This window comes from Parus major, chromosome 7 (assembly GCF_001522545.3).
Source record: "Parus major isolate Abel chromosome 7, Parus_major1.1, whole genome shotgun sequence".
NCBI lineage: Eukaryota > Metazoa > Chordata > Aves > Passeriformes > Paridae > Parus > Parus major.
The window spans coordinates 4,235,469-4,259,537 of NC_031776.1; the positions used below are offsets into that span (position 1 = coordinate 4,235,469).

The 24,069-nt window shown below is 46.2% G+C and overlaps 1 protein-coding gene across 1 annotated transcript; it reads left to right on the forward strand.

Moving 5' to 3' along the window:
* The first annotated feature begins 2,341 nt into the window (after positions 1 to 2,341).
* LANCL1 (LanC like 1) lies at positions 2,342 to 22,669 on the forward strand. The gene is made up of 9 exons (XM_015635319.1): positions 2,342 to 2,491; positions 2,643 to 2,760; positions 10,725 to 10,932; positions 14,648 to 14,783; positions 15,113 to 15,259; positions 17,144 to 17,326; positions 17,732 to 17,908; positions 18,185 to 18,257; positions 19,766 to 22,669. Exons 1-9 carry the CDS (start codon positions 2,408 to 2,410, stop codon positions 19,840 to 19,842), a joined length of 1,203 nt encoding a protein of 400 aa, XP_015490805.1. The 5' UTR covers positions 2,342 to 2,407; the 3' UTR covers positions 19,843 to 22,669.
* The last annotated feature ends 1,400 nt before the right edge of the window (positions 22,670 to 24,069 follow it).

Genomic DNA, 24,069 nt, shown 5'->3' on the forward strand with positions numbered 1-24,069 from the left:
GAAGATGTTTCAGTATGCCCTCAGGCAGGATGCCACGTAGGATGCAAGCAGCTGTAACATCTGTCAGAGATTTTGGTTTCATATCCTCACTGGAATGAGGAGGGAGCAGACACCCAGGCATGTTGAGGCTTTCTTCAAGGAGGACTGTGAAACATCCATTTCACTCATGTAATCCACAGATATGCTACCAGTCCAGCTGGGACCACCAGCAGCCAGGGTTCTTCTTATGTTGCTAAGAATTAGTATGGATTTGTCTTTTAGACAATGTTGTGGAGCAGAAAATATTATATCCTTTAGTTTTCTCACAGGCAGAAAGACTTGGGGCCATCTATTCAACCACTGATCACAAGTCACTTCAGAGAGGCTTTTCTGGGGCTAACTGTGACAGGACTGCCAGGAGGACTACTAGAGATTGCTTTCTCACCATCTTCTCTGTGCTCTCATAGCTGCATTCACACAAGATCCCTCTCTAGATATGTCCTGAACAGATCTGCTTTAAGAGCTTTTTTTTTTTTTTTCCAGAGAATGCAGCGTGACCCTTTTCAGACAAAGAAGCCCACTACTCCCAAACAGCCCAAAGTGATTGGGACTGGGAGAACACAGGAGCAGCTTTCCTCTCAAGCTCAGATTTTCTTTTATTCCCTATTCTGCACAGGCAGGTTACTAAGGACGAATCACAAGTCTCTTACTTGGGCTGAGTGACAGCTGCAGCTTGGATTTCTGGGCTCACCCTGGCACCAAGAGGTGCACTAAAGCCAAAGTGACCATGACCAGCTAGAAAATAATATACTGAAACATAATTCCTTGGCACAGTGGTGAAGAGAACAGGCAGGATAATTTTGGAGAACCATCCCTGTCTTCAAGTGATCAGGAAAAACAAATAATGTGAGGAATCAAATAAAAACCTTATGCTGGAAGTTAATACTGAACTGTGCCTGAGGGAAGCAGGGCAGTGAATACTGCTTTGACCTGCAGATGGAAGACCATGATATAGGCTGTGAATTTGGCCTGAAGCAGAAGACTCCACATTATTTTTTGCTGATGCTAGAGCTGCCTCCCTGAATACTAAAACTGCAGTCCATCTCCCTGCCTTGAATGCAAGGCAATGTTTACATGATTGAAATTCACTAAACAAGCAACAGCTGAATGAAAAAAGAACTGAAAGCAAACATAATTGTGATTCCTTCTTTTATGCCTGTTTCTCACCATATCGTGAAATAATTTCTTTTTTTTCTTTGACGTCTCATTTTATTTATTATAATAAAGAATGGAGCAGGGTGTTCTCAGGGTGTTCACAGTCACCAGCATGTAAATTCTTAGAGCACCATTTTCCCCCTAAACTCACCCAGGTGGATTCAACTCCTACAAGGGGCAGTGTCACTGCATTTAGACCGTGACAAGGCACCAAGATCCCCAAAGCTGCACCTGTCACACACTTCAGCAAGGCACAGCTCAAGCAGGGACACCACATCATCTCAGGATGAAAAGAAAGGGAGCTGAGCAGGGTGACAGCAAGGCCTGGATTGAGGAATACAGCACACAAGGAATTGTTAGCCCAGTGAACGCTACCTGGCAGCACAAATTACATTGGATAGCTGCACAGGGGCACACTGCCCCATGACAGCAGCAAGGAGAGCCCCAGCAGCACCACAATATGTTGAACTTAGGAGGAAAAGCACTGCTCAGCCCTGTGAGTTATGGGGACCTAACCTCTTCATGAAGAAGATGTAGCTCAGCCAGCACAGGTGAGGTGAAGAGCCCCTGTCCCCCATTCATGCAGGATCCCACCCCAAGTGAGGAAACACTGCTGGGATGGATCAGGACTCAACACTTTCTCCTTGGGCTGACCCCCTGTCAGCACCTGCAGCAGCTTAAGGCCAAACCCACACGGTGCCCATCCGCTCAAGGCTGCTGCAAGGCTCCCCAATCCCCCAGGCTCCCCAATCCCCCAGGCTCCCCAATCCCACAGGGCAGCCAAATGACCCAAACCCCACACGGACCCACAACATGGGACTCCTGAAAAGCACAAGGCCACTGGCAAGGGGCCCGAAATTGCACGGGGACAGGCAGAGACAGCTCCCCCCAGCCCCACAGTGTCCCTAAGCCCCACAAGGGACCTCATATTCCAAAGGGCTCCCTAAAGCCCCATCAGCAATAGGCTCCTAAACCCCACCAGGCCAGCCGCAATCGCCTCATTAGCTACATGAAACCCTACATGATGAGCTGCCCTTAACTCCACAGGGCTCTAAATCGGGCAGATCCCCCGGCCCGGCTCTCCGGCAGGCCCCGCGGGCCCGCAGCCCGCCCCCGGCGGGAAGGGCCGAGCGGCGGCACCGGCGCCTTCCGGGGCGGAGCTGGGGCGGGCAGCGGCCGAGCCCAGCCGAGCCCAGCGGGCTTCAGCGGCAAAATGATGGCGCAGAGAGCACTTCCGAACCCCTACGCGGACTACGACAAGTCCTTGGCCACCAGCTACTTCGATGCGGCCGGGCGGGTGAGCGGGGATGGGGAGAGGCGGCTGCGGGCCCCGGCCGTGTATAGCAGGTTACAAACGCGGCTCCCCGGCTGTGCGCCCATACGGTGTGCTCGTTTTGCTGGTGCCCAGCCGCCTGCAAAACCACGTTTGGTGGGTTTTCTCTCCACAGCTGACCCCCGAGTTCACACAGCGGCTGAATAACAAAATCAGGGAGCTGCTGCAGCAGATGGAGAGGGGCCTCAAGTCGGCCGACCCGCATGACTGCACCGCGTACACTGGCTGGACAGGTAGGGTCGGATCCCATGGAGCAGGAGCTGCCTGGAGCAGACTTCTGGATCAGATCCCGTGGGGATTTTGCCATTGGAATGGTCACCGTAGATCCACGTCAAGAATGGCACGTCTTCTGCATGTTTTAGCCCATTAGAACAAGGGGATGTCTTTCTCTGGAGTCCCCATTTTCGAAGCAGGTTTCATGCTACAGAGTGAAGACACCAGTGTCACAGGACAGGGTTGGGTCTAGTTTTGGTTAATAGTGCTGGCACTTGCCTGAGAGTTGATATGGGAGCCTTCAGAGGAACAGGCTCCAAACCCAGCCGTGATGGGGATGATGACAACAAAACCCGTGCTCGTGAAGTAGGCAGGTGTACATGGTAGGTGAGTTACCTACAAGGAGTCCTTGCATCTGGCTGCAGTGAGCTTTATGGCCTCAGATAATGTCTATCTTTTCTGTTTGGGCTGAATTTTATCTGATGACGTTGTCTTATTGTCAGATTGCTCCATTCCTGTTCCCCAGGTAGTGCCACTCCACTTAGTGAGCGCTAGTTTTGCTCCAGTGCCTGTCAGAAGGAGCAGAAATGCTAATGTGAGTATAACAAAGTGTGGAAGCCTTTCTTGTACTAACAAGTGTGCAAAGCTTCCAGGAACTTGCCTTTCTCCTATTCTGCATTTTCAACCTGGTTTTCCTTCCTTGGGAGTGCAACCTGCCTTTGCATCCCTGTTTCTTGCCACTGGTGCCAGGGAGGACACACCTTTGTCTGTGCCCCATTTTTAGCTGCTGCTGTGTGCTTTGTCATTTCTCCTGCCTTCTGTGCTGTGCCAGGCCCTATGGAGAGACCCTAGGGTAGCTGAAATTCATCTCATGCTTGCTGCAAGATTTTTTTTGGTGCTGCTTCTTTTCTTTTGGCAATATGCTGCAATCTTAAATGGCAGCTTTCTACAGTACTAGCTGGGTGTGGCTAGCTTGTGTGTGGGTGCTGTGGAATTTAAATCCAACAGTTTGCTTAGGAGAGTGGTGTTCGCTGTGTTGGTGCTAAAGTAACATTGCAGCTTGATGACAGCAGTGCTAGAAAGGCCTGCTTCGAAATTCTAGTAAGGCAGGCAGGCACTGAGGCACTCAAGAGCAGTTCATAAGAAATGCTAGGATGCCAGTATTAAATTCCAGCGTGGGAGAACATTGATTTCGTCAGCTGCTGTCTTGGCAGCACTCTGCTTGTGCTGCCAGTGAATTTATGCATTTCTGCTGAGTGCTGGCTGATTTCACCTTGGGAGACATGTTCAGGTTTCCAGTCTGTGTGATCCTGTGCTGAAGTCCCCTCTAATGAAAGGCATTGCTTGAGTAAAGGTAGTCTTCAGTCATGATGGCAGGGTCTGCCTCTGGCCAGAAAATTCAGGACACAAAGCAAGAGGAGAGTTGATGTTCGCAGTACTCTCAAAGCCTTTGAGGAGAAGGAAAACACTTTCCCCCATAGGCCATGTTGCCTTTCTTGAGGTGGTCCTAAGGTACTTCATGTTGGAAAATGACTGCAGTTATGAAACACTGGTTGAGAACTCTGGTAGGATTTCAGCTTCTTTTCATTTGGAAGGGAGTTTGTCAAGAGGGATTCTTCTCTTTTATTCCCAGAGATCATTCCTCAATGGCACACAGCCTTCTTGCCTTGGCTAATAGGAAAATAATCCATGGATGGATTTCCTGGAAGTCACAGCCAGCATGGTGAAGTTTGCAGATGTTACACTATGACTTTGTCACCCTACCTTCTTTTCCAATTCTAGCTATAGTAATTTATTCAGAGCTGGTTTCCAGAGACAAAATTAATTGGGCCAAGACAGCAGCTTTTTCCTGTAATTGCTTGTGTAGGAAAGGCTTGTTGAGTATCTCCTCATGTGAATCATTGCCCAGCAGTCTGAAATAAACCCTACTCTTGTGGCTGCTAATAAGGGAGATTTGAAATATGGCTCTCTTGGCACAAACTGTGTGAGATGTAACGTACTTGAGTGTACTACATTACACTCAGTAATACACAGCATATGCTGGCATTTTTACTTTGGGGCTCATAATACACTTGACAGAGCCCTGTTCCCCCAGTGTGCGCTTGTGCCAGGGCAGCCACGGCTTCTTGGCATGAGAATTTGGAGCAGAGGGAGGGAAGGATTCAGATTTTCAGCTCAGAGGCAGTGAAAACTCACTTTAGATGAAGATTATCCAGTGTATGGCTGAATGCCCTCATAACATATTTGAATCATCTTATTACATTGTCATTCACTTCCCCATAGAGACCACTGCCCCATAGGCAGCACCTGGTACGTGCCTGAGTACAGACCAGCATCAGCTGTTGTCTTCTGCTTTGGCTTTTCATCAGTTTAGGGAGACTGCTGGAAGAGTTCTTTCCTAATCTGTGTTGACTGAGGAAAGCTGAACTGTGCTAAGCTAATTCTGAGTCGGAAGGAGTTCAGATCCTGGCAGAAGCACAGTGGCCTCATCCATTTTCAGGCAGATTAGCATGAGGATGCTGAGGGATACATACATGCCTGTTGGTGATAATGCAAAAGGCCTTGCTCCAAAGACTGTCTTGACTAGGAGCACAGATGATGGAAAGGGAATGGAAGGAAATTCACTCTGGTCACCAGCTGACTGCAGAAGCTAGGGTGCTCCTGAGTCCAGTGTTTGCTGTGTTCTTCCAAGGTGATGAAGTATGTAAGGGAGAGATTTATCTTCCTCCACACTATGGTAGTGCATTTGGAATTTGTTTCCCATGCAAGCATTTCTCTGTCAGTGTCTTAGTTGTGGCTTTCAACACTGGAGAGCCTCTGAAACTGCCCAGTAAGTCCAGCTGGTCTGCCCCATCCACAGCTTTTGGCTGGCCCACTGGCAAGTAGGGGTAAGGAGCAGGGTTTAGTTGTCTTTTAAAAGGAAAATCATGTAAGAATGAAATTACAAATGAACCAGTTCAGGAAAACTTCTGGAAAAAATACTTTTCGTTCACTTTAGTGCAATATGTTTTTTTTAACCTCAGAACCCAGAGAACTTACATCCCTTTTAGTCCTGTTCAGAAAAATGGGAATCCTCAGATAATCCCTACAGAACAAGAGAAAGTGAGGCTGCATTTACTGAGAGATAATAGAGTGCCTTGGGTCACTCACATAAACCACATTCCTGCCAAATGCTTAGCAGGAAGTTTTTGTGAAATTCCTGTTCTTGAAGTAAGTCAGTGTTTGACTGGACAAGGCCCAGAGAGTGGCATGCAAATTTGAGGTTGACCTTCCTTCCAGAGGGTTGGAGCAGACCACCACTGATCCCTGCTTACCTAAGCTGTTGTAGGATTTTGTGATGGGGTAAAACATTTTACAGAAGAAGCTCTGTTACCCAGTTTTTAAGGCAGGATAAATGCTTAGGCACCCTGGATAATCATCCAGTGTCCCACAGTGCACTAGGAAGATAAGCTGCAGATTGGCTCCCCAGCCACTTCTGCACATGGACTTCCAGAGGTGTCTCCCTGTGGTATGCAGCATGGCTTTGGCATGCATTTAGGAGTGCAGTGTAGCATCCCATGTGTCTGCACCAGGAAAGATGCTAATTATCATTTGAGCTGGGCAATAAAGCTGAGCCATCCATGCTCTCTTACCCCATGGCTGACTTAATAAAATGGCATCAGGTGTCTCATTAGAAACCATCAGGCTTCTTGATTGTGCAGAGGTTTTTCTGCTTCTTCCCTCTGTGTTTGACATCCTGCTTTGAGGCTGCTGGCTGACTTACTGCCCTGGGTCAGTGCAGGATCTCTGAGATCCTTTAGGACTCTAGATGGTTGGTTTGGAACAGAATATCCTCTTGCAGCAGCCTCCTTTTCTTAGTAGAAGCACAGCTCAGCTCCTGCTGGGCAAGGAGGCATGTTCAGAACAGTCCAATGGCATAAATTGCTTGCAAAGCAAACTGCTTGCAGTCCAACAAAAGACCAAGTCTAAACTTGCAGAGAAGTTGAGGCACAGCTTCTCTTCCATCACAGGATGGTCATATGGATGAGATACTCTTTCTGCCTACTGCAAAGCTTAAGCTCGGAAGCAAAACCTTTCCTGGTATTTCCAGCAGTGCCTTCTCTGCAGTGAGCAAGCATCTTGGGCATCAACACACAACTCCAGTGTATTAGCTCTCTACATGCTGGAGGTGGCTCTTTCAGTCCTCAGAGCCCTCTTGGTCTGTCAGTAGCACATGTTCAGTGCAGCCCTCTGCCATCAAGGACTCTCTGATGAATTCCCCATCTCATTTGGCTCTGCAGCAGGGGCAAGAAGCAAAAAACTTGGACATCTAAGAAACTACAGAGAAGGTCCAGTAGTAAACAATAAATAGAACGAAGCCCAGACATTTTTGGCAGTAGCAGGCCACAGGCAGCCACTGTATGGCAGTTCTGCTTGGAAACAATCAGAGGTCACAAAATTAGGTCACATTTCCACTGGGACACCAGACCTCCAGGGCACACAGAAATGGAGCAGATCCACAGCCTACCTAGTTCCATGTGTCTGGTGATGCCATGTTTGCATACCACTTAAAGCCTGCCAGACAAACACCCAGTCAGTCACAAACCTACCAGGTTGGGTGGGGAGGATATTGGAGAGGGAGTGAGGCAGAGCTGTGGAAGAACTTCTGCAGAGCAATACTGCCTTAACTGAGCCAGAGTCACTGTGTGGTTGCTCTTGTCTCTAGTCTGCACTGCCTCTGAAATGCTCTGCCTGTGTCTTGGCACACAGGTTAATACAGGATATCCCCACCCAGGTGGCTGTGTTCTGTAAGCCTCTTCATGCTTGTGCTTGCCCTCCTCCGCTGCCTTCCCCCCACTGGGGCTCACAGATGGCAAGAGTGAGGAGCAAGCAGAAGGCAGCTCTGATTCCACCCTTCTGATCAGTTTGGGAGTAAGGAATTCCGTGAGGAATTGTGTTGATTTGGCATGGCCTGGTTTTTGTTTGGTAGCAGGGGAGGGCCACAGGGGTAGCTTCAATGAGCAGCTGCTAGAAGCTTCTACCATGTTCAACAGAGCTAGTCTCTCTCTGATAGCTCTGAAGGTAAACAATCTGCTTGCCCAAATACAGAGGTTGATAACTCCTCTGACATACTTAAGAAGAAAATCAAACCCTGCATGAGCAGCTTTTTCTCCAGGGGTGGGGAGGTGCTGCTGCATGGCCAGCAGCAGAAATACGATGAGCGATTCCCTGACCTGGAACCTAGATGAGATCAACCTCTCAGCACTGCAGGATCTTTCAAGGATCTTTGAATTAGTGGAACTTGTTTACAGTGCAAGTTTACAAGCAGCAGTTTCTCCAATAGTCAGAAAAGAGGAGGAAGTGAGGAGATGTGGGCAAAAACATGGTGGCACCAAGGTCAGTGGAAAGGAAGAGGGGGAGAAGGTGCTCCAAGCGTCAGAGCCGAGATTCCTCTGCAGGAATGAGGAATGAACCTCTGCCATGGTGAGGCCCATGGTGAAGCAGCTGTCCCTCTGTAATGCATGAAGTCCACAGGGATGCAGAGATACACTTGCAGTGGGAAAAGTGCTTGTGCCAGAGTGGGTGGATGCCAGAGTAAGCTGTGATCCAGTGTGAAACCCAAACAGTGAGAGAGCGCCTAATTCCAGAGGCAGACAGAGAGAGGGCCCTTGCTTCCAGACTAGAGCAGCCTATCCTTAAAAGACTGTACCCCATGGACAAGTGACCCACAGCACATCAGTTTTGGAACAACTGTTTGCCTTTGGGTGGGACCCCACAGCAGAAGGAAAGACTCCTCTCCCTGAGTGAACAGAACATCTCAAGGAGTGATAAACTGACCAAAAACCCCCACACTATCTCCCTGTGCTGTCAGTAGAAGGAGAGAGACATTGGGGAGAAAAAAAGGTGTTTTAAAGGCTTATTTCACTTCTCATTATCTGACTCTGTTAATAATAAATTTACTTTATACCTTTTAAATTTGAACCTGTTTTGCCCTTATAGTGTTTTTTTCTCCCAGTCCTTACCTCAACACATGAACCCTTCATAATTTTTTCCCCCCCTCTCCTCTGCCCAAGTATAACAGAAGAGGGTAAGCAACTTTCATGGCATATTGTCAGTATTAAACAACAACAGGGATGAATTAAGAAAACTGGATTTAGATGCAGTTCATAGACTTTTCAGTTTTAAACAAAAAGGAAAAGTGAATGTTTTGGGAAAGCAACTTCATCCTTTAGTACAGGTCAGTGGTTTTTTTGAGTCTTTACAAAGATGATTGGTTCTGGGAGGAATGGGGGTGAGAAATATTTTAAAAGAGGAGAGGTGAAGAAACCAGAGGAAAACAATGCTGAGATTTACTTTCTAAGAATCCAGTCCTTGCAGTGGTCTTGGCAGGGTACTTATGTGCATAATTAGGGTGGTATGATGCCAGTGGGAATAGAAACTACTTAAAAAGCTAGAAGTTGTATATTAAAGCAGGTAAGTCAAAAGTGCAAGTTGTGCTCAGGCAGTTACCAGGATAATAAGAGTCTAGAAGATGTGCTAGGTACTAAATATATGAAGGAGAGTCACTTGACATTCTCTAGCTGAAAAAGGAGGGTTCCCCTTTAAAAAAAGAGCTTTATATCTACATCCTTATAGACTTGAATGATGGCACTGTACAGCTGAGCTCTCTCTAGAACTGCTAGCACTGAATTGCTTAAAGAGAGGACAAGGTTATTAGCTTCAGCAGGAAATGGAAGTTTTATATATAATGTACATGTGGAATTGAATTGTCTGTAACATGAAGTTTTGGAGATTACCCATGCAAAATGAGAAAATTATCCAAGTTTGAAATTGTCCTCAGTACCTTGGACTGTAATTTTGCAGCACTCTTGACCTTAACACATCAAAATCTGCAGAGATTGGCTCTATTAATTCAGGCTTAATGCAGGACCTGAGTCTTCTTAGAAATGATTATTGTTAAGGGGAGAAATAAGCTCTTCTCAATGTCATGAAGGCCAGTAGCTTTCTTAAGTGCAGGTTTGAGGATGGCTCCCAGATCAGAAGGATGGTTCAGTTGTGACAGACCTCTCAGGCACAGACTTACTGAGAACTCCTCATTTACCTACTAAAAGCATCAAGAGCTGGGTGAAGACAAGGCAGACAGAGGCAAGGGACAGCAATTGATGTGACTGCTCAGTAGCAGAATTGTTTTTGTAGCTGGCCAGTCCATTGGAAATCCATGCAGCCTTTTCTAGTATTCCAGGCAGCTGTTTGTGTTTCAGACAAGGGCTGATGTCATGACAGATGTGCTGCAGAGGAGAATTGGGCAGTCCCCTTTATTCTAGGATGAACCAGCCCTTGCTCTAGGGTTTGGGACTTGCTCAACAACAGGAGATGATGTCCATGGAACTCTAACAACCTTGCTGGTGCTTCCCAGTGGAAAGGAATTTTAAAAAAAATAATAGAAATAATAATTTAAAAAAAAAGTCAAGTAGGATGTCTGGATGTCTTAAGGGTGCTGTTTCTTGGTGCTGATGCTGTGTCACTTTTTTTATAATCAAATCCAAGCTAAGTGACCCAACTGCTTACCCACTAATGATGGAGAAAAAAACAGAGAAGGTGACAACTGAGTTTGCTCTGTCACAAGTACCATCTGCCCAAAGATGCTATTTTTTCCCCTTCACTGTTGAGCAGAAGTCACAGGTACAGTGTATGGGTTAGGTGGGTTTGTCTAGGTCTCATCTTTTGCTCCTTGCTACTAAAATTTTATGTAATTGTAGATAAAGTTTTATGCAATTCTGTGCTGCTCTCCAGGCCTTCCTGGGTGTTGTCATGACCTGCCATCCACTCACAAGCAGCATCAAGTTACAAGGAGATGACAAAGCAGGAAAGGAAGCTGTGGGTTATGTCCCTGAGGAGTCTGCCTGTAAGGCTTATGCCCTAGATGAGGGCCAGGCCGGACTTTTAGGTCCATTAAAGTAACAGAGCAAACATTTCTAGTGGATGCAACCTTTATGTTCTGCAGGCATTGCTTTGCTGTATTTGCACCTGTATGATGTCTATGGAGACCCAGCCTACCTTGAGGTGGCCCATGATTACGTGAAGAAGAGCCTGAGATGCATGACCAAGCGATCCATCACTTTCTTGTGTGGTGATGCCGGGCCCCTGGCAGTGGCTGCTGTCATCTACCACAAGCTGCAGAACCAGAAGCAGGCAGAGGACTGCATCATCCGGTAAAACACTTACTTATATCTGTCACCTGACCTTCCTCTTGCTCACAGAGCTGGTCTGGGCTTGTATGAGGCACTCTCTGGCTTATGTGAATACATTTTGTTGCAGTCTTGTATTAGAAACAACCCAAAAACTCAGCAAGGCAGCACAAACTTTTCCTACCCTGGTAGAAGAGGTGGTTTAGGGACAAACACGTTTGCATGGCAGGCTGGGGAACAAAGATATTGTTCAGCTGGTATTGGCACCTTAAAAATAATTCTGATAAACACAGGAAGAAAAAAAGTGCCAAAATTAAAAACAAAACAAAAAAACCACCAAAGGTGGGGTTTGGTGTTTTTTGAGAACATTTTAATTTAGCTTTACAGTCATTTTGATGAAAAGGAAAAATGTGGTAAGATTATTAGATTTAATTTTGGTACTTGCTTCCCCTTGTTCTTTATTAGTTGTCTTTGACTTAAACCTAAGATTGACAGCATCCCATTCAACTGCAGAATGCAGCTGGTTATGATTCATTTATTTCTATTTCCTGCCTTTCCTCGACTGTTTTCACATGTATTTTTTTGGGGTACTTAAGACAAGAAAAGGACAAACAAGCAGTCATAAATCAGCATGTGCAGAGGAAGGAAAATAGTTAAGGAGATGTAGTTGCAAGCATTTCTCAGTTAAGGGAGATGGATTTTAAGAAGGTGAGAAACAGCCCTGTGGAGAGTTTCCATTTATAAATGATCAGCAGAAAGAAAGACAAAACCCCTGACATTTCAGAACTCTGACTGCCCTTATACAGCCATGAGCAAGTGATGCATAATAGCAATTTTAAAAAGCTGCAGGTGAGAATCAGAAGTGTCTGTGTGGTTTGGGCACCAAGTTCCCACTCTCTTTACTAAGAATAGCTTCTGGTTTATGTAGATACAATCAGTCTGAGGACAGAACTCTTTCTTTATTCTGATAATAATTTGGACAAAGTGGCAAATCTCACTGTGATTAACACATTTTCTAATAAAAAAGGGAATTGATCTGTCCAACACTACTGGTCAGTTGTGGTCAGTGCATAAGTCCCAGGTTGTAAAAACAGTCCCTAATTGATGTTTTCTTGCTGAGATCCCCCCTCCCCATAACTCTCACATTCTGCTTATGCTTTGGTGGCAGAATGGAATCTTGTGATTAATTTTGCACTGCCATCTAATGGTGTAATAAAGTCAGAACACTGGAAATTGGTTTCTTCATACATCTGCAAGGAGGAAAACAGGAGAAGGTGGCTTTCTCAAATGAACTGTTACACTGTCCTTACTCTGCCTTCAATTCCCAGAGCAGTTAGCCTGACCATGCTCCTTTAAAATGGAGTATTTCTTTGAGAAGTAGCTCCCTTTAATGGTTTTTGAGTATGCTGTTCAGTTACAGAGCAGTTGCTGAGCTGTACAGTGCAAGTGCATAGAAAGAGCACTTTTATCATAGCTGTGCAGAAGAAGGGCCTCTGCATTTTGTCCTCTGTCTTTTAAAGCATGGCATCTTTATAGAGCCAGTGGAGAGAATCCATCAGCCAGGTTTTACCTGCAGTGGAAGAGACAGAAGCTTGCTTTTTCCTAAATGAGTTCATGACCAAAACACGTGTTTTTATGCTCTAGAGAGACTGATGTTTCAGGGCAGCCTATTTTCCAAGAGTCTGTGAAAATCTGAGCCATGTTCTAGGAGCCCTCTTTGTCCTGTCGCTTCCCACCAATTCAGAAGGTCAAAGCTTTGCTTTCAGAGACAATGATGTAAAAAATCCCATTTTTCTCTGCAGCTGCCTTGATTTCCCTGTGTCCAGAAACTGCTGGTTGTTGGCAGTTGAGGTAATAGGCTGATAATGTGAATAGGAGTGGCTCTTCCTTTCAGAGACCACAATTTACCCCACACTCCTGAGAAACACATTCTGCATGCAATCAGTCCAGCAGCATCCCAGCCATCTCTTTTTGAATGCATGACATTCCAAAAACAGCAGAAGCTTCTGGTAGGCTTCCTCCCCTGATGATCCTGCTTGAAAAGAAGTGAGAGGTAAAGCGGTAATGCACAAAAAACAAGAACAGTAGGTCCAGTTGCTCCAGATTTCCCCATGAAAAGAAGTTATCACATCCAGAACTGAGAAAAATCCCTGCTGCTAGTATTGCAATTCATGCATCCATCCATTCCTTGCATTTCACCTGACATTTCCTGACACCTCAGAGCTGAACAACATCACCAGCCAGCTTCTCTTACGGCCAGCCTGCTGCAAGGGAGTCTGTCTGTCCAAGCACCTCCTTGGAAACCCTCTTAATCTGCTTTCCTTAGACTTTGAGACAGGTGCCATGAGGAGACAGCAGGCCTTTTCTTTCATCTCCTGCAGGTAAATCCCATGTCTTGGGTGTAAAATCTGTCTCTTGGGTTTGACCTGTGAGAAAGAAACCTCTTCCATGGAGCAGTCCACATGTCAAGTGGTACAAGAGCCAATCCACCTTGAGAAACTGCTCCATCCTTTCTCCTTCAAAATCCCCACTCACTTGGGGTCCAGTGCCAAGGGGAAGTTTCCTGCCATGAGAAGTCACAGCCCAGTTGTGACATCCTCTCTACTTGAGGCGTTTGATTGCTTCTTTACTTTGCAACACATTGCTTCAAAGTTCCTGGAGCCCAGGGAGCAAAGGCTGCCAGGGCACCTTTTCTGTTCTTCACACTGCTGTGACAGGGAAGCTCAGTGCACACAGAGCTTTTCCTGGCTGGTTTCACAGCAGGAAACAGCCAGGAAACAGCCTTAAAGCCACTTATTTTAAAAGTGATAGCACTTTCCAGACTGCTGTCTTAAAGGTGAACAGAAAAATAAAACCTAATCCAATCACACTGCTACCTGCTGCCCTGACAGGGAAGGACATCCAGTCTTTCTGGAAGTGTGATGAGAGGTAAAACAGAGGAAAAATTGCATCAAGAGTGAATTGGGCTACAAAGCATCAGTGTGAAGTGCTGTTAGGCTCTGTCAGCACTACAGGAATATCACCATTCATAATAGACAAGTGGCAAGGAAAACACTTGACTGCAGCAGACCTCATGCTGCACTTGTGGGCTAAAGCCTGGTGCCAGGCAAGCTCAGACAGCCACAGCACTCCCCCTTTGCCAAGCTGCCCTCACTGCCGCTCAGTTCTCCCTAGAGGTTATTTCTTCCATGTGCCACTGCAGCTTGATGTTAAACAGCATGTGTAGCTCCACCTCTAACTTAGATTTCTAGCTCATGGGGACACCTCTTTCTCACCTGACAGCATTTCCCAGGCCATTTGCAGGCATGGAGAGGAGGGGGCTTTTCTATCAGGACTTTTGAGCATTAGGGGCGAGATTTTTCCACATACCATTGGCACTGGTTTGACTTTCTAGTGTTTCTTAAGCAGCCAAATGAAAAGGAGATCCATTTAATTTGAAAGTAGTGATTTTTGGCAGTGTCTGCCTTGCCAATAACATGACAAGGAGATAATGGTGGGCAGCCTTTCCTGAGTAGTCAGCAGCTTTATGCTGACCATTTCTTTTAGCCCAGGTTTCCCCCTCAAGCAGCAATTCCACACCTCATGTAGATGGAAAGCTGAGAGCCAGAGCCTGGCCTGACAACTCCTAGGGCACGGGCAGCATGAAGGAACAAACCCTGGGTGTGAGCTGCAGCCTTAGTGCTTGATTATGTGGCACTGAGTGTCCTCTGATCTCCCCCATGTGGATTTTTCATCGTAGGTTGCTCCACCTGCACAAGACTGACCCACGAGTGCCAGATGAGCTCCTCTATGGGCGCATGGGTTACCTCTCTGCACTGCTGTTTGTCAATAAGCACTTTGGAGAGGAAAAGATCCCTCAGAGTCATATTCAGCAGGTAGGGTGCCTTTTGCTGCTTTGTTACCTGTCTCTTCCCATGCAATTCATCTTGGGGTGGGTAAAAATCAATGCTAGATGTAAAGAACTCTGGCAATAAGGGAGAAACCACATCATGGTATGCCTGCTTTTCTTACAAGGGACAAAGCACCACATGTCCCCACTGTCCATGTAAATCCATAGGCATGTAAAGTGTGTGCTGGACTGGAACACATTTCATTCCACCCTCTGCTTGGGCAGAAAAGCAAATCTTGCTCAGTGTCACAATACTCACTGTGTCTTGGACACAGCAACATTTCCTTCATCCACATTTGTTCCCATTGTTCACAGGTCTGTGAAGCAGTTGTAGCCTCAGGAGAGACATTATCCAAAAGGAGGAACTTCACAGCAAAGAGCCCATTGATGTATGAGTGGTACCAGGAGTACTATGTGGGAGCAGCCCATGGTTTGGCTGGGATTTACTACTATCTCATGCAGGTAAGAGATGGGAGGAGCTCTTAGCAGCTGTTCCACATTTCTTTGAATAAGGAACAGCATTTGAATTGGCTCTTGGTAATGTCAAACTGGGAAATATTTGTGTGATGGACTTACCCATGTGCTTATCATGCATTTCCAATTGTAAAGGTTTTCTTAAAATCTAAGATTGAATCTCCAGCCTTGGAGGTCTGTGGAGAAATGTGACCTGCATGAACCAGCAGTGTCACATAATGGAGGCCTGGAGCTCAGCTGGGTCTGAGTTTCCCCCTCATGTTAATTGCTTCTAAAGTATTCACATTTGTTGGTATCTGCTGGCTCCCTGTGTTTTCTGAGGTGGTTACTAGGGGCAGTGTCAGATCATTTGAGTGAGAGTCTCTGAGAGAAAAGAAAAGCATGGTGGAAGAAATTGTGCTCATAGTAGGAAAGTGGGAAATGCCTTTATATCCAAAGCAGAACCTGCTTCTAAATGTGAAAGAAGTTGGTCTTTGATAAAGGAACTGAGTTCTGTAGTGCCTGAAGCAGGCAGAGCGAGACAAGAGGCTGGGAGATGAAGTACCCCTTTGCTTTGATGCTTTCTCACTATTTTGCACAACTCACTGGAGCTCTGTCAATATTCCCTATTCTGGCTCTGAAAAAAATGAGGGTGATAATTCCCCTATGTGGGTCCCTTCCTGCATGTATTTACAGTGCTTAAGCACTTAGAAAAATAACAGCAATAAATAACAATGAATTTTTAAAGCATTAAGAGCACACATGAGCAACGCAAAATATTTTGGTCTAGAAATAATCTGTTATCTTTTGTTAGATACAACTCTCAGAGCAGGTGGAAAAGGAAGCCAGCAGGTTTCAAGCATTTGAGCTTTCCTTCAGGGCTGTCAAAGTTTAAAGCCCATATAGAAGATCAGTAGAGGTCCTGTGAATACAACTCTTCTTTGGGTCAGAGAGGAAGAGATGGTGGTTTTTAAGTAGAAGATTTGGCAAGAGGGGGATGCAAGGAGCACAGAATAACTAGCTAGGAGCAGGGGAGACCTAAATCTGCTGTGAGCCTAAATTTGTACCAAGTCCCTGAGCTTGTTCCCAAGTGGCTGTTTTAATAATTCTGAGTCTCCCATAAAATACTACATGGGCTTTCTGCTTCTGGGCTATATGAAGTACAGGGAGCCTGGAACAGCCAAGCATGATGCACAAAAAGCCTTGGGAGAAGCAAGCATGTGAAATATGGAGAGGAGAACATCTTTTATCTCAAATGGTTTTACAGCACAAGTATTGATTTTTAATTTTCCAGTTACCAACCTGGGAACAATGTGATCCTTAGATGAGAGTGCTCATTGCAGTCTGCCATGGGAAATTAGAACTGCACAGATTTCATGTGGGGCAGTGTCATTGGGAGAGGTCAGCAGTGAAGTCAACCTCTTGAAATTACCCAGCAGCATCTGTGAAGACACAGAACTGCAGGCTGCCAGCTGGGCTGGCCCAGCAGCTAAGGGCTGAGATGCTCCAGATGCTAGGAATCACCCTTCATACTGATTTTAAACTGTTATCTCCTTACTTCAGCTCTGGGTACCTGAAGCTATTCCTGCTCATCTTTAGGAAAAGCAGCAGCAAGCCCTTGCTTAGAGGACCAGGTGACATGCTAGGAACAGTCTCTGTTTCTAGGATACAAGGGTAGGACTGTAAATCCCTGCCAAAAGGCAGGGCAGCCAGGGACTGAGTGGGTAATTCTTTAGTGTGAAAGCGCAAACTAAAGAAATTCCTTAACTTACAAGGAGCAAGAGGGAATGTAGCCATAGCTGACTTTGTTTCCACCTTTCAGGCAGACCTTGGGTCTCTCAGGGACAGACAGAATGGTAATTCTCCCTGATTTAAATGTTTTCTCTCTCATAGCCTGGCTTTGGAGTGAGCCAAGTAAAGCTGCACAACACAGTCAAGCCCAGTGTGGACTATGTCTGCCAGCTCAAGTTCCTGTCCGGGAATTACCCTCCATGTATCGGTGACACCAGAGACCTGCTCGTCCACTGGTGCCATGGAGCACCAGGTGTAATCTACATGCTTATCCAGGCATACAAGGTACCAGAAACTTTGCAAACACCCCTCAGAGACCCCTAAATGTGAAACTTCCTCCAGAGAATATGCTGGGAGACCACCCCTCACCTGGAAGTAGGATGGCTTGTTACAGTGAAATCGCCTCACAGGAACCACTGACTGATACAGAAATTAAGTCTTTAAAAAAGAACATTTCTGAAAATATCCATTAATGCTAGATGTAAAATATAAAGTTGTGTGGACTGCCCTGTTGCAGGTGATGGATGGTGACAGCTAGTTGTGTGTCACTCATGATGTCAGAAATACCTTCCTTAAAAAGTGAACAGCAAAGTCACTTCAGCAGGACACGCAAGCGTCTGCATCCCACAGGGATGCTCTTTGCTTGGAGGCCACTGCCTCAGCAAGGACAGTTGTTTCTTGTCTCTACAGGTCTTTGGGGAGCAGCAGTACCTGAATGATGCCCTGCAGTGTGCAGAAGTGATCTGGCAGTATGGGTTACTGAAAAAAGGCTACGGGTTGTGCCATGGCACAGCTGGCAACGCTTATGCCTTCCTGGCACTGTACAACCTCACTCAGAACATGAAATACCTCTACAGGGCCTGCAAGGTAAGAGTGTCTGTGAGGCAGCAGAGAGGCTTACTCACTTCTGCCTTCTCCATCACTGCCTTTGCCTTTGAAATCCAGTTTCTAGTGGTGCAACTAGATCTGACCAGCTGCACCAGAGTAATCCTTCAACAGTGCAGTCACTGTGACAGCCTATGCAGAAGGGATTTCCCTCAGAAGCCTTGCTCTGCAGGGGGTAGTGTGAGGAAAAGGGATACTATTTTCTTTCCAAGGTTTGCCTTTAACCAAATTTAACAATTTTTGTACCTCTTTTCTCAGTTTGCAGAGTGGTGTTTAAGCTATGGGCAGCATGGGTGCCGGACTCCAGACACACCATTCTCTCTCTTTGAAGGTAATCTCAGTCTCTAGCTTTGTGTTTTACTCCTGGATCTAAGCTCTTCCAGCACCCAGGAAAACCAAATACTGCTCCACTGGAATCTTTGCAAAACTCAGTGTAGAGGACAGAAAGGAAATTGTACCCACTGGGTTTTTCTACCCTTTTGTCTTGGTTTGAAAAGACAGGTGTATGCTAAGGAAGCTAGAAACCTCCCTTGAAATGGAAAAATGTAAACACCCAAATTGTTATAATCTTGAAATCAAGGTGCTTTTAGGCAAAGATATGGGAATAGGAATAATGGTTCTTTACTAGGAAAATTAGAATAAAAATGCAGTAGTACAAAAAATAAAACCAAGAAAAAAGCGACCCACTGACAAAGAGTACAACCTGACACCCTGTTGGTCAGAGTGTTGGTAGCAGTCTGATTAAATAGTGGCTGCAGTCCTCCTGCAGTGACAGATGAGCTTCTGTTGAAGCAGTGATGCCGTAGAAGGGTGACGTTTTCCTCTGAAGGTCCAATGGTGCAAATGGGTCCAGTCTCTCTCCTCTGGGAATTGAGTGGAGAAAAGCTGCTGTGGTGTTCTGAGTCTCCAAAAATACACAGGTTTAGATGCTTGGCTCTTCCCCCTGGGTGGAGCATCTCACAATGGGATGATGGAATTTTATCAGTCGTGCAGTGAGACTCAATGGCCCATTAACAGAAGAGATCCCCCTGGAGGGATGATGGGTCATGGAAGAGATATTAAAACCACACCTGGTTTTAATAGAATACATACCTTTGGTTACATCTTGCACTGCAACCCAAGACACGTTTCCCAGAAGCAGTCTCCCTGTAGCACAGGCTAATGTCTTAGCTGGAGCATCTTGTCCTCTTAGGAGAAGAGGAAAAAAATCCCACACAGATTTTGCATACAGATCTCAAGGGGAATTCTTTCATGGCTACAGGCCTCCTTTTTTTTTATTTGTAACCTGGCTTCTCAGACAGTCCCTTTTCTGTACATTTTGAAGGATTGAAATCCTTCCGAAGTGTTCCAGTTTGATTCTAAAGGTGAGGAACAAATGGGGCTACTTTTATGGGCCTTGTTGGTTCCTATGGCACTTTGTGCCTCCTGCTAAACAGCTCCCCAGAAATCTGCTGTTTGCTGAAGGAGCCAGCCCCCCAGCTAACCTAAATCTGGCCAAGCTGCTGCAAGCCAACAGAAGTTGCACCAGTGAGGACCTTGGGCAGCAGTGTCACAAGGACCAGAGTTTGACAGAACTGCCCAGTGTTGAACTTGTGGATCAGTAAAGCAGAAGGGAGGGAGCTGGAGCTGTGCTTTGCCAGGTGCTTTTCAACATTTAATAAACTGCAAAATGCATTTCCCCACTGAAATATCAAAGTTGCTGGGGAAACCTGGGCTCAGACCTTGAAAATTATTTAAGACCTTTTCTTCTGTCTTCATAACTCATTTATTTCCTGGATAACTGAAAAAAATGGTGCCCAAAGGGAATTTCTCTGAAGCACAGTGTTTTTTCATCCTTAGGAATGGCTGGAACAATTTACTTTCTTGCTGACCTGCTGGTGCCTACCAAGGCCAGGTTCCCTGCATTTGAACTCTGAACCTGAATCCTGCTTGGCAGTTTGCTGCCTGTATCCTTCTGCACTTGGAAACTCAGTTCAAGGCTGCTGTCTCCTTTTTCCAGGCTCATCATTGTTCACCTAACTGAATGTAAATCCATCCTCCTCACTTCTCTAATGTTTCTAGTTGTCTCATTACTTTGTTTAGTTTAAAAGACAGAATGCAGATTTTGCTGTTGTCCCTTAAAAACTCAGGGCTGCAGGTGGGAGCAGGGAGAACTGTACAGTGTTTTGTTGGCTACAGAGTTTTGCTATTTCCTGTATCCCATTTCTCTTATTGAATGTGACCTGGGCTATTTAACTTCTTTTTGTGCTAACAAACAGAATTGCTGCAGGAATTCAGCTGCCTTTGGAGAACAACTGATGGAAAGCTGAGACTGTTGCCCTGGAAGTTCTTTTCAAGTGTTTTCTTTCTGAGCATCCAGAGGGCAGATGGTTCAGTATCTGGGCTGTGCCATGTGAAGCAAATGTGATGGACTGTGGAGTCTGAGATACATTTGTAATATCTTACTGCAGCTGGCAAAGCTGGAACTGACATGCCAAAGGCTTGTCCTGAGTTTGCACCTATCTGCCCTAAAGGAAAAAGCTGGTTTTAGCTCTTCTGTGCTTTTGTTCCAGTGACAGACAAGGAGTCCACTGCCATCCTACATTAAACCTTGCTAGTCCATTGGTCATCCAGTGGCAACCTCCAGTCCAAAAGTGAGCTAAGCATGCTTGCTTTTGTGGTGTTTTGTTAGCTTTGAGAGCTTATTTTGCAGTCTTTATTTAAATTTGTGTATTAGGTGGTGCCAGGTGCCCACCAGCAGCAACAAGGGAAAAGAAATATGTGCCACTGAGTTCTGAGATTATTTAACCTATTAGCTGTACAGATGTTATTTACATGTTTTCTTTTATAAGCTTTCCCAAACCTGAGTAATTTGAGTTACTAGTTTGCCTTGCTATTGCTTATTGTAATTTGATTTACAACCACTCATCTACCCAGCTGGAAAATCTGCACTAGGTTAGCTGGCTTTGATGTGTCAGGCAGATCAGCTACTTGCAGGGAGTAAATTGCTTTTCCATCCTTAGCTGATGCCTCACCAATTCACAGAAATCTGGGACTTGGCTCTGTAAATCACTTGGTTAGCACTGAGCATGAGCTAAACACTGAGCTCAAGGAAGTTTACAGATTTACAAAGCCACACAGCTCTGTGCTGTTTGAGGGTAGCTCCTCAGCCTGCACCAACGTGGCCATGGGTTTTGATCTTTGAAGCTGCTGAGTGCCTCAGGCCCCATAAGGGCAGGGGAGAAGCAGCAGGGCAGCACAGCCACACTCTCCTGGATCAGCAGTGGCGAAGCAGGACCACCAAACCTGGCCCAGTTACACTCACACGTGCCTGAATGCAGGGCAGCTGAGCCCCCGGGGCATGGGGAGCCCTCTGAGAACTGCCTGGATAGGCAAGGAGCAGAACCAGCCCTGCAAGGCTGACTTGTTTCCTCAAAGCCCATGCTCCTGTACTGCCATCATAGGTTTCTGAAAGTCCATTAAAAGACAGCCTGAATTGCAGAAAATTCATCATGAATTCAGAAAATTCAGCTCCTTGAGGGTGGGCATCCCTGTCAGAAGCCTCAGGCTCAAGTGGACACAGCAGCAGGCATCCCCTATCATTCACAGGACCTAAGCAGCACAGACTGGGAAGCAGAGAGGAGTTGACTAATCCAACAGTGCTTGAAGTTGCCTCCCAGCTTGGCTGATGTGCTGGCAGTGCAGGCACGCTGCTCTGAGCCTGGGTGTCTCCTGGGCACCACTTGTGTAAAAGGAGAGCTTTGTGCAGCCTGAGTCATGGCTAATGTCCCAGGGGTTGTGCACTGATCAGGGGAGCATCAGGGCCGTGTGTACCTGCCGAGTGGAGCACTGTCTAATAAAAATGCTGAAACAACCAAACTTCGGGTTATTTCTACCACCTGCTTTGTCACCAGGATTTATATCTGAAGAGATCAACATATGTCACAATAGCTGTGCTGTGCTGGCAGCTCCTGGAGGCCTTCCACCCACCCTGAGTGTTAAGAGCATCTCACATTTTTCCCTCATCTCCAGTCTATAAAGCCAGTCCTGGGCTTTCCCTTGCAGGCTGTGCTTTCATCCCAAGGCATCCTTTTGCACTGGTGTCTCCATCCAAGTCTGCATCCTCCCTCTGTGGCTTCCATCAGAGACCACAGTCCTGTGGGTTACACCAAAATACACCTCTGTGCAGTGCTGGCCACCAAAAGGAAGAGGTGGATCCTCCTAGGAAAGCAGCTCCTGCTCAGTGGAAGGACAGACAGGGCACCTCAGGGAGGCTGTGACCAGCAGCAGAGGCTGTAAGACCAAGCTGTCAGGAATGTTATGGATAAAGGTGATCCTGCCCTCCAGCACGTGCAATATTAAGTTGCTTGAGGTCCTACACTACCTGGTTTTCTATAGTTTCTACTAAGGTTTGTGGTAAAGGTCTTGAGGAAGGGGGTTCAGCAATGAGGATGAGAAAACAGCACGGTGCAGTTTCTCTGGTTACCCTTCCTCTCTCATGCAGGGGTTTGGTGTGGTGCTGCCCACCTCCACCCACCTTTGTGCCAAGGGGAGGAAGCCAGGACCAAGACAAGGCTTGGAAACTCAACTGGTTCTGTTCCAACAAGCACCTGAGAGGGACTTTATCAGAAGTGTAGATATTTGACACTTGTTGATGGTTGTGTTTGTCCATGGTGGTGGTCTGTTTAAAAAACAAAAATAAAAAACACATAAAATAACCTATATTCCCAAGAAACAAGTAAAAGACATATTCTGAATGCTTTATCATCTGGCTCAGTTTGTGTTCACCTCCTGTACATACTAGTGTGATCAGCAAGATGAGAAACATCCCAAATACTGTTAACCAAATGCCATCTGTATGTGTGTGTGTCTCCCAACGTGGTTTCAGCTCTCAAGGGCTGACAGCAGCCTCAGCCATCAAAGATGTGACATAGAGACAGTGCAGGAGAACAACAGATAGTGCTGTCTGCCTAAATTACTTCATTTCTCATTCCTGCATATTAACTTTTCAAATGCCCACTAACAGCAATCAGCACAGACCCTAAATCAGTGGCTAAATTTTAATTTTTTTTGCCAAAAAAGAGTGACTTAAAGTTTTTTTGCCAAAATACCTTGCCAGGAGCTGTCCTCAGGCCCTGACACTGATAAATCCATTTATGAGCTGCCACTGCAGGGATTTGATGCACACTGGTTTCCCTTTGAAACCTCTGGAGTAGGCTGCTGGCTTGTGGGTTGGCAGATGCTCTCCTAGGGTTAATAGGTGAACAGCACAGCAGAAGAGATCTCAGCCTCCACAAAATCCAGCTCATCCCCCTGCTCCAGATGTTTCTGACAGGCTTGGAGCTAAGCCAGGTGGAGAATGAGGGTGGAGTACCACAAAAGCATCTCTGGGAGAAGCAACCAGTGGGGCCCAAAGCTGCTGGCTTACACAGGTTATCCAGCCAGACGTCACTGCACCACTGTCTCGTCTTTCCAACTTCCCCTGGTTTATTTTTCCATGTTTTTGCACTTCAGTGTAATAGCTTGGCCAAATCTGAGTGGGATTCTGTGATGGCAGCACCCAAGGGAACCTGGCTGGGTCCCAACAAGACCACAAGTCCTGCTCCAGGCCAGTTCCCAGCACATACAGATAATTTGTAGCAAGAGGTTTTTTATTTTTTTTTTAATTACATACTATTTTATTTCTTTTTTTTTTTACATTGGGAAGAACACCACAGGTTCCTCACATCTTCCTGCCCAAAAAGTCCTTTGGCCAAAGTGTCCCCTGCATTCCTTTGGCTGCACCCAGGAAAGGAACCTGAAGGGCAGCACCCAAAGCAGGAAATTTAAACCCCCAGAGTTACAACTTGCAGGTTATTAGTGCCTGAAGACAAACTCCAACAAAGCAAGAGGCAGCAGACCAGCTCAAAATAAGCCCCTGAGGACAAAGGCTGTACCCCAGGCAGGCTCACCCTCGCTGTTTGTGTCCCCAGCAGGTGGCAATGCAGCCTCACAGCACTTCAATCACATCCCCTCAATCCTACTGCTCAGTCCTACCTCGGGAGAGCTCGGCTGTTGGTCCTGGGAAAGGCACTCAAACCCAAAAAGTCTGCACTAGAAAGGTTGTGTTTGTATACTGTGGGGGATGACAGATGTGGGAATCGTGGAAGCCCTTCTGAAATGCA